The following is an 11,780-nucleotide window of genomic DNA, read 5'->3' as shown; positions in this document are numbered from 1 at the left end:
AAGACGCCAAAGTAGCACCTTTGAAGCTGTCAATAATTTTCTTCTGTTGCTCATTCAGTTTTTTGTACATAACTTTTTCAGGAAAATTAGCCCCTACAATAATACCAGCACCGAAATACTTTAATATAAACAAATTAATATAAAAATAACAAAAAATCAAAAAGAAAAAATACAAATGTAAAAACTGAAAAGTATAATACTGCTTGAATTTAGTCCCAGTGCATCTCTTATCTTGACAGGAGTTATGTAGATTTTTCCATAGCGCGTATCCAAGAAAGCGTTATAGAGATCAAAAGAAAGTATCAATTCCCTCAAAAGCTTGTGCGAGACATTCAATTACGGGATATGGCTCAATGCACCAAATCTCATTTCCTCGACGATAGCTTTCTTTCGAACACCCATGTTGGCGAATACCTTAGCTATCGTTCTCGTTGAGCATCTCAAATCGTGAGTTTTCTACAAGGAGTTGAAATATTTTGTTATATGATATATTTAGAATACAAAAATAGAATTAATTTAATGTGTATATGCTTACATCATAAAGCGGCTTTTCCTTTTCTGAGATGGTATTCTTTCTCATTTTGGCTGTAAGGAATAAAAAATTTAGTCAATACTTATCAGCAGCATAAAGTGAACCTCAGTTAACGATACAAATAAATTGAAATTATTTCATATTTAAACAAGCAATCAAAAAGACTCAATTTTCAACAAAAACACATCGAATTCATTCCTGGATCCAAATGAACCTCAATTAAACTAAGAAATGAACCAAAATTACTTAAGAAATAACATATTTGGTCAATACTTATCAGTAGTATTAAGTGAACCTCAATTAACACACAAATGAACTAAAATTAGTTCAGATTTGAACAAGCAATCAAAAAGACTCAATTATCAACAAAAACACATCAAATTCATTCCTGAATTCAAATGAACCTCAATTAAACTAAGAAATGAACCAAAATTATTTATCAGAACTAATAAACTAACAACACAGTTTCATTATATGCCCTATTTACAAAGAAAAATGAAAACATTGAATCAGAGAAACTCGATCTACTAAATGAAGGAACTCGATCCACTGAACCCTTAATCGAACTAGTAGAAATACGAGAAATGCGAAGAAGAAAACTGAACATAATGAACAAGTAGTTTTGTCAGTAACTTGAGAAATTTTTGTTGTTTTTTCTGTGTTTTTTTTTTTGTATGATCTCAAACGCACTACCGGATTGTAATAGTTTTCGCAGAAAATTTAAAAGATTTTTGAGAGATTTTGAGATAGATTTCAAATTTCTTTGTTGCAATTTTAAGTAGGAGATATGAATGATTTTTCATAGGTTAAATTACATAGTTGGTCACTATACTTTCATTGAAATTGTAGATTAGTCCCTACACTTTAAAAGTTTATAATTGGATCCCTAAATAAAATTAAATTTAATAATTTAGTCCCCACCATTCAAACAACGTTTGATTTAATAGAATATTCGTCAGCATATTCGCTATTTTAAACATGTGAATTACATGTGTTTGACAGTAGGGACTACTAATTTGTAATTTTAGTGAAAGTATAGGGACCAACTGTATAATTTAACCATTTAAAAATGACCAAAAACTTTCTAGGCTATCTAACCCACCCCACCCCTCCCCAACTCTCTCTCTATCACTTTTTCACTTTCCAAAACAGCAGCTCCATCCCAACGCTCTCTGTCTCTCACCTCTGTCCGCCGCATTTGTGCTCACGAGTCCCGTCTTGCTTCCTTCATCCATCTCGCCTCTCTCATCTGACAGGGCTTGCGTCGCTGCTACTCTCCCTTGCTAGTCTCTACATTGTCGTGCTTCGTCTCCCTCTCCTTCTCCTACGCTTTGTCTTTACATTATCAGAAAAGTTTTTTTAATTTTCTTTTTTTATCTATTCAATTATTGGATTATAATATGTTGATTTGTTGCTATTTTTATATGATTGTGGTAAATTAAGCTACTATTTTTATATTAATTTCTGAAAAAAAATAGAAGAGAGGGGAAGAGAAGGAAAAATGGAAGAAGGGGACGGGGCAGGCTTTGGCGGTGGTGGCTCAGGGTGGTTGGTGGGAATGGAAGAAGAAAAGAAACGCTGAAGAAATGAGGAGGAAGAAGAGGGAGAAGAGGAAGAAGAGGACATCATCATGGTAATAAATGTGCGTTTTTTTTTTACAATAAACGTCATTGAGGATCTAATTACAAAATTATATTTTGTACTCGGACTTAATTACAAATTTTTAAAGTGTAGGACTAATTTATAATTTTAGTAAAAGTATAGGACCAACTATGTAATTTAACCTTTTTCATATTAGAACGCAAAGAAACAGATAATGTTTTTTGGGGTTTCGGGCGCGTGTATACGCTCTTTTAATGAGAGTGATTTTTGTTAATGTCGGGTTTGCTTAATTGGACTTAGATAGCAATAAGGCTTTGATGCATAGATAAAAAATATTAAATTATACCGGACATATTTGCACACACTCATACAATTATTTGTTGGTATGTTTGATTTATATTTTGTGTGTATATTTTTAAAATAAATTTAGATATAAAAAATTAAAAACATTGCAAAAATCATACTTTAATAACAATACAATATCAAAATCATTATTATCTTTTAATAAATTCTTTATATTTTATATATCTGCTATAGCTTTGTATCTAACAAATTTGAAATTATCGTCTTCATGGGTCCTTTGTCGTATTGTGTGCGGTATGTGCTTCATAGTTAGTAGCTGAACAACGCATATAATTTTATTAGAGTGATAACACTCGAAGAAACAAAATACTTAACTTACATATTTTATTTTATCTTTTATAATCTTCCCATAAACCATGTTTGGGAACTTGATTAAAAATCTATTTCAAAGGGGAAGAAAATAGTTGTTCTCGTAACTGTAGAAAAGTATATTATAATCGTTTCGACAGAAGTTAAGCTGTTTTTGAGCCAGTTTCAGCAAAAGTTTGAGCATTGTTTTCGTTTTGAACACTACATATAATATTATGTTTCTACCAAAGTAATCTTAACTAACAATACATTGTCTATTCGTCCATTATCCATTACATATATAAAACAAACTGTGCTAGCGTATTTATATTGACACCTACTCAACAATGCACACAGCCGTACAAATTTTACTTGGAGTATAGGCACCAAATCTGTATCATCCATCTTAAATAGTGAGGTCCATAAAACACCAAAATAAATTATATGGACTTCTCTTTCTATTATCCAAGCTCATTTTTATAGATACTCGCATCGTTGATTTTAAAATTTAATGCTTCCATCTTTCTTTTATATAAATGTCAGAACAATACATACCAAAAGAAAAAGACTACCAAGGAGTAAAACCATTGCTATCAGTATCAATATCCCGATAACTCGATAAGAATAGCGCATTGTAGAGCCCTATTATTCAACATTCAAAATTCAACATATATTACTAAATGTGCAAGTGCTAAATGAAATAATATATTTCCTAGGGAAATCATGCAAAAGTCAGAAAAGTTAGAGGATGAAATTTAAGTCGCCTCATAAGTAACGAAATACATGACATCTACAAATTGTTAACAGTGATGAAAAGATTATAAAATTATGCAACCAAGGTCAATATTAACTTATTCTCCGGTACAGTGCTTTTGAACTTTTGAATTTTTCAGCAACGCCACATTGTTAGAGCCCGTTTCTCAGCGAAATTTGCAACATCCCCAATGGTCCATGCCACGTTCCAGTTGAAATGGTTATATATCACAGGTAACCATGTGAACACAAGTACACAGCCCACCCCATTCCTTGTGTATGTAATAATAATAAGGAAACATGGGAACCAAATATGTACCTAAGACCTGTACATGCTAACCGCTAATGTTTTTTCCTAACAGCCACACATAATAACAAAATAAGGCTCCCCTTGTCAAAAGTAAAAGTAAAGACATGAGGGAACAGATCAAGCCAAGAACATCATCATCACAGGCCTGATTGCAAATCACAATGCTGCACATCATTATTGGCATTATGATATGTAAGATGTAAGATAAACGAGGTAAGGCAGAAGAACCCCACCACAGATGCAAGTCACATTCAATTTTGAGATAGTTTCCACATATAACAGAACAACAGATGCAAGGATGTCCGCAAGACATTCAATGTGGTTTTCACCCAAAAGCCATTCGGTAGGTAAGCTTTGTCTCTTCAACTTAGCACTGTCTCTGAGTTCACATGACTGCCGCCGCTACTGCCTGCATTATTGTTAAATCCAACCACAGGAACCGAGCGCTGTGCGAAATCCAGTAATAACTTCCGCTGGCGGTCATCAGTGTGAGGGAGACTTGCACGAAGGAGTTCAACAGGCATTTCCTTACTAATTGCTTTAGCTGCATCCGATCCAATGTCATCGACATTTGCTGGATTTTGTATAAGCAGGGATTGCATGATACTTTGGTATTTATTCATGCAATACTTCGTCAGAAGGCCAAAGAATTCATCAAATGAGGCCTGCCAAAACGAACGATTACCCATATTGTAGTTGCATGCAGCATGATGATCAGTTAGAAGTTCAGTAGCCCTCTCAAGAACAGATACTAAAATAAGAGAAGCCCCATCTCCAGCAGAGCTTCCAAGAGGACGAAGAGGAGGCTGCTCCGCAGAACAAACAACTGCCGCAAGACAAGCACTGAGAGCACCAAGATCCATTCCTTGAACACATTGGCAGACAATTTTGGCAAGGTTACTTGTAGTCTCCAAAGATGCTGGATCTGCAGGGAGACCACCAAATAAGAATCTTAGATGACGGAAGATTGCCATAGAGACTATCCTCATAAGTTCACTACCAGGAAGAAGCAACCGAAGATACTTTGCAAGGAGCTTACGTCCCTTGGCAATAGATACTAATCTCAAGAAAACTACATCATCCTTAGCAGCAAGTCCAACTTTATGTCCATTTTTCCCCAGTGGGTCAACAAGCTGAAGTGAAGTTGCTAATCCTTCCAACAGGACCTGTCGTCTTCGTCTTAATTGGCTTCCCCCATCTTGTAGCTGATTACACTTTAGGAAACGATCAATATCATCTACATCAAGGAGCAAACACAGACCATCCTCAATTGTGACTCTAGCTGCAAACATAGGCTCCTGTTCAAGAGGCTTTTCTGAAATGCCTTGCTCAGAGCTACTGGTAACAGAAGAGTTTGGAGGATCAACCTCCAAAAGAGGCCGAGGGCGTCGAATAGATGAGAATGTAATCCTACCCATGGCATCAACCTGGAGAAAAGCATGCTGATCAGAATTAGAACGAGATCGAGCAGGAACTTCCCTTATCTGGGTTGGGCAAAACAAATTTTTTGACTTCGCCACAGGAGCCTTTTTTGCAAGACAAGCTTGGTGATAATAGTCATCCACATACGGGTCATTACTATGAGTCACAGCATGCTGCATTCTAAGAATACTCTCAATTTCATCACTTGTCATATATTTGGACCTAAACTGTAATGAACCACTTTCACTCTTCTGGCTACTGGCATCAGAATTCTGTTGGGAGAAACGGAGACTATGTTTTCCTTTTTGATTTGATTTTGGTCTATGATCTCTAACATCACCCAGACCGAGCATATGTTCATATTTTCCAAGAGACGAGCTAGAAGAAAGGTGGGGGTTAAATAAATGGGACTTGAAACCTGATAAATAGCTTGCAGATTGCTGAACAGGATGATGCAATCTGTGTTGCTGTTGCTGTAATTGAGTCATTAAGTGTGGAGATATTGATCCATTGTGAAGGTGTAATTGCTGCTGCAACATATTACTAAGAAGGTTTGAATGATCTCCAGGATATAACGCTGCCTGGTTGACCAGTTGATTCTGAATTCGCTGAAGAGCAGAACCAGTAGGAAACTGGCGCATGTTTCCACCAAAATGAGACCCATGGTTTAATCCACTCAACTGTAGTGCAGAATTAGAAAGATGAGATAGATTTTGAGATGAAAGTCCCATCTGAGCTCCTCCAGCATGATATGAAATGTTCAAGTGGCTTGCACTATGACTAGGAGAAGTCTGCTGAGACCTGCCACCAGGAGGAGGAAAAGAAGTAAATGAAGACTTTGGTACCAAAATTGGTTCACTGGAATAACGAGTAAGCTCCGGCTGCTTTTCAGGATATGAAGATGTTCTGTACAAAGGCTTTGATTCTTGTAGCTGAGGGAAGGAGGAATGTGGCTGTGATGACCATCTTTTGCCATCCTGAGATGTTTCAGTTTCATAAAAAAGTTGATCAAGCCAGTTAGCAACGGGTTCACTAGAGCGATGCTGGAGTTGGTATTGTTGTGGCTGCCTTTGCTGATCAGGATAGGAAGACGTTCTGTACAAGGGCTTAGGTTCATTTAAATGGGCGAGAGAAGAATGGGGATGCGATGACCATCTTTTGCCATCCAGAGAACCTTCACTATCATAAGCATTCATGTGGTCAGGCCAGTTCATATCATCCCTTTGTGGCCATTCAGAAGTCGAATCTGCGTAAAAATAAAATATATAATTCAGTCCAGTGCCGAAAAACAGATTGCATTAGTTAAGAGGGAGGAATATACATGCTAAAACTAGTCACTGTAAAAACAGAACGTACCAACATCTTATACAATCTATTCTTACAAGTGGGTTTCACATGCACACGCACACAATCAAACCTAAATTCACAATACTAAAGGCAATTCCTTTGATGAAAGAGCATGTATAGCTATAAGAAAGTATTTTCATTCATACACTCAAATATTGAAGTTGCCATTTCAACAGATCATTTAGTTGAAGAATGTTAGATCACCAATTACAAATAAGCTTGCAGCAAAGCCAAAAATTTAATAATGAAAATATGGTTTGCGTAAACCTATGATTTGCTGCATATTTATTATCGAAGTTCCCCGTGACATATTCAGAGGATAGGAAAGGTATACAAAGTGTGAGTAAAGAGGCTCATGATGTTAAATGCTTTAAAAGAGGGAAGAAAGAGAGGGATAAAATGCAAAAGAACCATATCAGCAGCGAACATTATTTCTCTAGGAGCAGACAAAATCCTAGAGCGAAAGTAATCAAATCAATTTTTTTTTCAGCTATTTAGTTCTAACAAACTTCCAACATTATAAGAAAAATTAGGTTCTTGCTGTTAAGCAACGTCATCAATGTACAGAAACTTGGGGCAATTTGCAAAATGATCAGATTATGGCTGTCTGTATGTGCGCATAAACCAAACTATGTTATCCTTCTATGTCCGTATTAACAAAAGCCAATTGAAGAAAAACCAAGTATTATCCTGAATCCCGATAATTACTAAATATTTAACTTATACTTCAGTTACTTCACAGATAAGTGGCCAAAATATGATTATCCTGGACTAGAACTAGAGGGAGAGAAGGTAGAAACAGTGCAAGAACAAGTAAGATGATTCTATTCCAAAGCTTTCGCCTGATATCAGTATAACCTAGCGAATACAGAATGAATATATGTGCTAAAGGGTAATGGAGAGACTCTTTTCTCTCCAAAATCTATCTTCACTCTACTGAATACTCTGAATAGTTACCATCTATACATTTTTGCTACCAACTTTTAACAAGAAAAAACCATTAGTCAGGAATTTTTCCTGTCAGATGTTCTAGGAGTATAATAAATGAAAATAGAATATCAATGAGTGATGTTAAACGAGTATAAAAATTTCAAAAAAAAATTGAGATAAGGAAAAAACAGTTGCTTTACTCACTTTCTCGTGATCCTCGATCGCCAATAACTCCTGGACTTCTTGGTCCACTCACATTCTTGTTCAACTGAAATTATATTTAATAACAGTAACAATAAAGAAGCTATTAATATACATAAAGCAAAGCATATGAAAACCCACACAGAGAAGCATAAGATCAAATTCATAACAGAAGCTAGATAACAAAATTGAGAACATGTTATCTTGAACATTTTATTTTTGGGATTAAAGACAAACTAAGACAGAAAAGAACAAAAGACAAAGGGAAGAAAAGGATCTTCCCTAGCTTTTCAATCTCTCAAAATGTCTAAGAAAGAAATCCTCTAAAAAAATCATGAGCTTTACACACCAAATGTAGGCAAAACATCCTCTGAAAAGCACATATAGATCATATAAAGAAAATATCAAATCTCTGAGTTTTGTGTCTGATAACACCAAAAACATTCAACTAACTTTAAACTGCCAAAGGAAGCATAATAATCAGATAAAGCTTTCATTAGCCAACTCTTCCACTTTTACTTTAATCATTTTCATTTACATCACAAAATAAGTGGACTTATCAACAGGAAATATTTTGCCAGGCAGGCTAAAGGAGGAAATGGGGAAAGGGATAAAAAAATATTAAAAAAACTTTAAAAAATGGCATACTGCATTGACAATAACAAAACTCATTAATGGAGTTCAGAAATCCATTTTACTAACAATCACTAGAAAGTACATCCTAAATGGCCAAAACTTAGAATCTCTACTTACCTCAGGTGTGTCTGAGAACACTGAAAAAATAAACTTATTTTAATAATCCTTATTTGTGTGATCACTTTTTAAAATAATCGATTATGTGACTATGTTTGAATACTTTTTACATATATGAACTGTGTGCCACACCGTTTTGGTTCAAACAGGGATTTCAAATTTTCAACTCCATCATTGATGATGCAAGGGCCTATCATTTATAGAGAGTGAATAGGATTTCTAGATGAAAAGCAATTCAGGCACAACTTCACATGGTTCAATAATCCATGGACAAATTAGAGAAATTGACTATATTAAATGAATATATTAAAAGTAGCCACTTGACAGCCAACAATCTAGTGCAATCAACAGCATCTTTGTTCCCAATTGCAGACCAAGTCCTACCACGTTTATCACAATTCAAAAACCCCTCTGAAAATTCATTGCCAGGTCAGATCACAATGAAAGCTTTTTTTGTTTAGGTTACATGTCAGGCCAAGCCTGAGGTCAAACACAAGCCATTTCTATAATAGCATAAAAACAGGTTTACTGTGTTTCCCAGAAAGTCCAAAAATCATGAATCTCATTCCCTCAAACTGTTCATTGTTTCATTCTGAATCCCAAAATTCTCCAAGTAGATTCCCAGGTTGTTTTCTAACAATGATAGCTACCCACTAACCCTCGCTATATTATCACTTCCCCGTTTGTCCGGAATATTTGTGTCAAATACTCTCTAATTCTCAGCCTTTAATTTTATGCGCACTACAAATGTCTGTTGTCTAGTCAAACAGAGGAAGGTCCACTCTATGTCATAATCCTTAGCTTTTATAATTCAACATCTATTTCTCATACAATATTGCCAGTCTAATAGCTATACAACAAAACTCCCCTTTAAATTTCAAGTTGTACTCTCCTATTACGAATAAGAAAGATATGTAAATCACCGGCTTCCTGGAAGGTGTGATATCTGATTCTAACATCCAAGTTAGCATTAGCTCACTTCCAGCTGAACTTATGTATGAAGTACTTAAATGAAAACCATATACTACTAAAGTTTGTTTCCAAAGCTCTGCCTTCACATTTATTTCCTCCTTTCTCAACTCATGCCATGCAACATATTTTTGAAGCATTGCATGATTACAACATTAATTTTACGAGAGGGAAAAAAGGGAAAAAGTTTTATTCAAAAAAGGATGATTCTCTCTCTTACCCAATGAATTCAAGCAAATTATGATCATCACACAATAATCAAGCAGCATTCAACAAATCAATCATGTCAAGATTACCTTCATAAAAGTAGTGGTGAGATCATCAATGTCGGAAAGCGATCTTACATCCTCAGCCTTCACAGGAAAAGAAATAGTCAATTGACGATATCTAGCAAATCTCTATAACAAACCCCCCTCCCTCCCCTTCTTTTCTCTTTTTGGTGAGGGGAGTATAGAGGACGGGACCAGATGGAAAAGAAAACAAAATATGATGACATGGGGATAGAAGGGGGCAGGGGAAGGGGAATCAACACGAGATTAAAAAACAACCTCATCTCTATTGAAAAAGAAATCCTCTTTAGATTCAACTGGAGGCAAATAATCATCATCTTCTAACCCTCCCAATTCAACTTCCTGGACAGCATCTTTACCAAAGAACGCATATTGTGATGCATCAAAAACTGCTCCTTCTGCAAAACATAATTTCAGTTAAAAACTGTTTACCAATTCCCTAACGTGAAAAGTACCAGAGATAATGCATACAGAACAGAGAATTCCCATGTGACCAAGATAACAACAGCAATAACAAAATAAATATAAAAACAAAAATTAGATAAGCTCACACTCACCAAAAAGACAAGAAATAAAAGATAAGAGAAAATTAACTAACTTAATATGTACAGGTAAGAAAAAATGGTATAATAATTTTAATTTTGAACGGAAAGCAAACATCATTGGAGTACAACAAAACCTTCCACTATAAAATGGAAAAGATATCAACACAAACATTACGCTACATTAAGACATTGATATGGATAAAAGCTACTACAAGCTCGACAATAATGCACTATCTGTTTTGTCCTTTTGGCTACTGAACCAACCAGAGTAAGCAACACATAAACCAATCTTCTCCTCAATTGACAACCCCCAACATCCCAACCCCGCAAATACGCACACACAAAAGCAGGCAACGACAGCATAAGCTCAAATAAGGCAACAAAACCTCACAAACATTCCAAATCATAAGCTATAACCAACACTTCAGCAGGGGAAATTTTCAAGCATTTACAGAACTGTCAACTCTAGCCCAATCTCCTGGTTCAGCTACCCTACGGAACATGAAAGAATATTCTACCCCAAACTCAAATGGTTGATCATTGAGCTGCTCTGAACTGAGTACAACACATAAATAAACACCTTTGGAACACAAAGCAGAACAATTCCACTAACGTGGTAGTAACTATTCAAGCATCAAATTTGCCAATACTTCATAACAAATTAGTGGCTAAAACAGACTAGATCTACAGGAACAAGCTGAATCAGAGACCAAAGAAAGAAACACCAATGAAAGAGAAAAAAAATGCTAAAATAAAACAAGGCAATGAATCTAAGAACGGCGAAGCAAACCTGAGGAAGCACCCCCTAATTGCCTAAGATCCTGTGTGCTAGGAGCTGCTCCAAGATCACCCCCAGCTCCAAAAACATCCATATCCACCATGAAAAACCAGGGTAAATTGCAAAAGATTGAAGCTTCAACGAGAAAACAGCATCAAATGCGCAAAAAGGTGGAATCTTGAAACACTATTCGTTGTTTCCCTCCTTCTCCTCAGAGTGTTTCAGCTAAACCGAAAAAAGAAGCCAAATTGGGAGAAGGAGAAGAAGAAACGCAAAGATCTACGCTGAGAATCGAGTACAAAAGAACAAAAAATGGCTTCGATTTGGATCAGAGAGAAACGGAAGAGAGAGAGAGAGGGAGAAAGAGAGAGAGGAACCCTACGGAGAAGATATTGATCGAAATTTATTGTAGAATTTTGTTTTGAGTTTGTTTTGTTTTTTGTTTTTGTTTTTTTGTTTTTAATTTTTGGTTTTTTCTTTTTTCATGTAATAAAAAAACGAGACGAGACATTTTCGCGTTGCCAGCATGCAATATCAGATGCGTAATGACGGATTTGACCTTGCGATACTCTCCAGCTCCACCCTCAATTATTGTAATTTTATGCCATATGCCATATTCTCCTAAATTATTTAATGTTGCGTAAGTCACAATTAAGAGTGATGAACTACTTGCCCCTCTCTTTTTCTCGGTTTACTT

General features: G+C 35.7%; 1 protein-coding gene across 1 annotated transcript; it reads right to left on the bottom strand.

The window, feature by feature from the left end:
* Positions 1–3,474: 3,474 nt before the first annotated feature.
* Positions 3,475–11,502, bottom strand: LOC107458559 (protein PAT1 homolog). Its single transcript, XM_016076764.3, has 5 exons — positions 11,096–11,502; positions 10,019–10,158; positions 9,767–9,823; positions 7,752–7,815; positions 3,475–6,516 (listed from the first exon to the last, which is right to left on the bottom strand). The coding sequence occupies exons 1-5, from the start codon at positions 11,184–11,186 to the stop codon at positions 4,211–4,213; spliced, it is 2,658 nt and encodes an 885-aa protein (XP_015932250.1). The 5' UTR covers positions 11,187–11,502; the 3' UTR covers positions 3,475–4,210.
* Between the last annotated feature and the right edge of the window lie 278 nt (positions 11,503–11,780).

This window comes from Arachis duranensis, chromosome 7 (assembly GCF_000817695.3).
Source record: "Arachis duranensis cultivar V14167 chromosome 7, aradu.V14167.gnm2.J7QH, whole genome shotgun sequence".
Lineage (NCBI taxonomy): Eukaryota > Viridiplantae > Streptophyta > Magnoliopsida > Fabales > Fabaceae > Arachis > Arachis duranensis.
This window is presented reverse-complemented; position numbering and strand designations above follow the sequence as displayed.

What these genes read in the sequence shown, in the direction of transcription:
- LOC107458559 (XM_016076764.3), bottom strand. Translation starts at nt 11,186, where the DNA reads ATGGTGGATATGGATGTTTTTGGAGCTGGGGGTGATCTTGGAGCAGCT. An exon ending in TCTTTTTCAATAGAGATGAG is followed by an intron (nt 9,824 to 10,018) that starts GTTGTTTTTTAA and finishes TTTCCTGTGAAG; the next exon opens with GCTGAGGATGTAAGATCGCT. An exon ending in CGATCGAGGATCACGAGAAA is followed by an intron (nt 6,517 to 7,751) that starts GTGAGTAAAGCA and finishes ATTTTTACGCAG; the next exon opens with ATTCGACTTCTGAATGGCCA.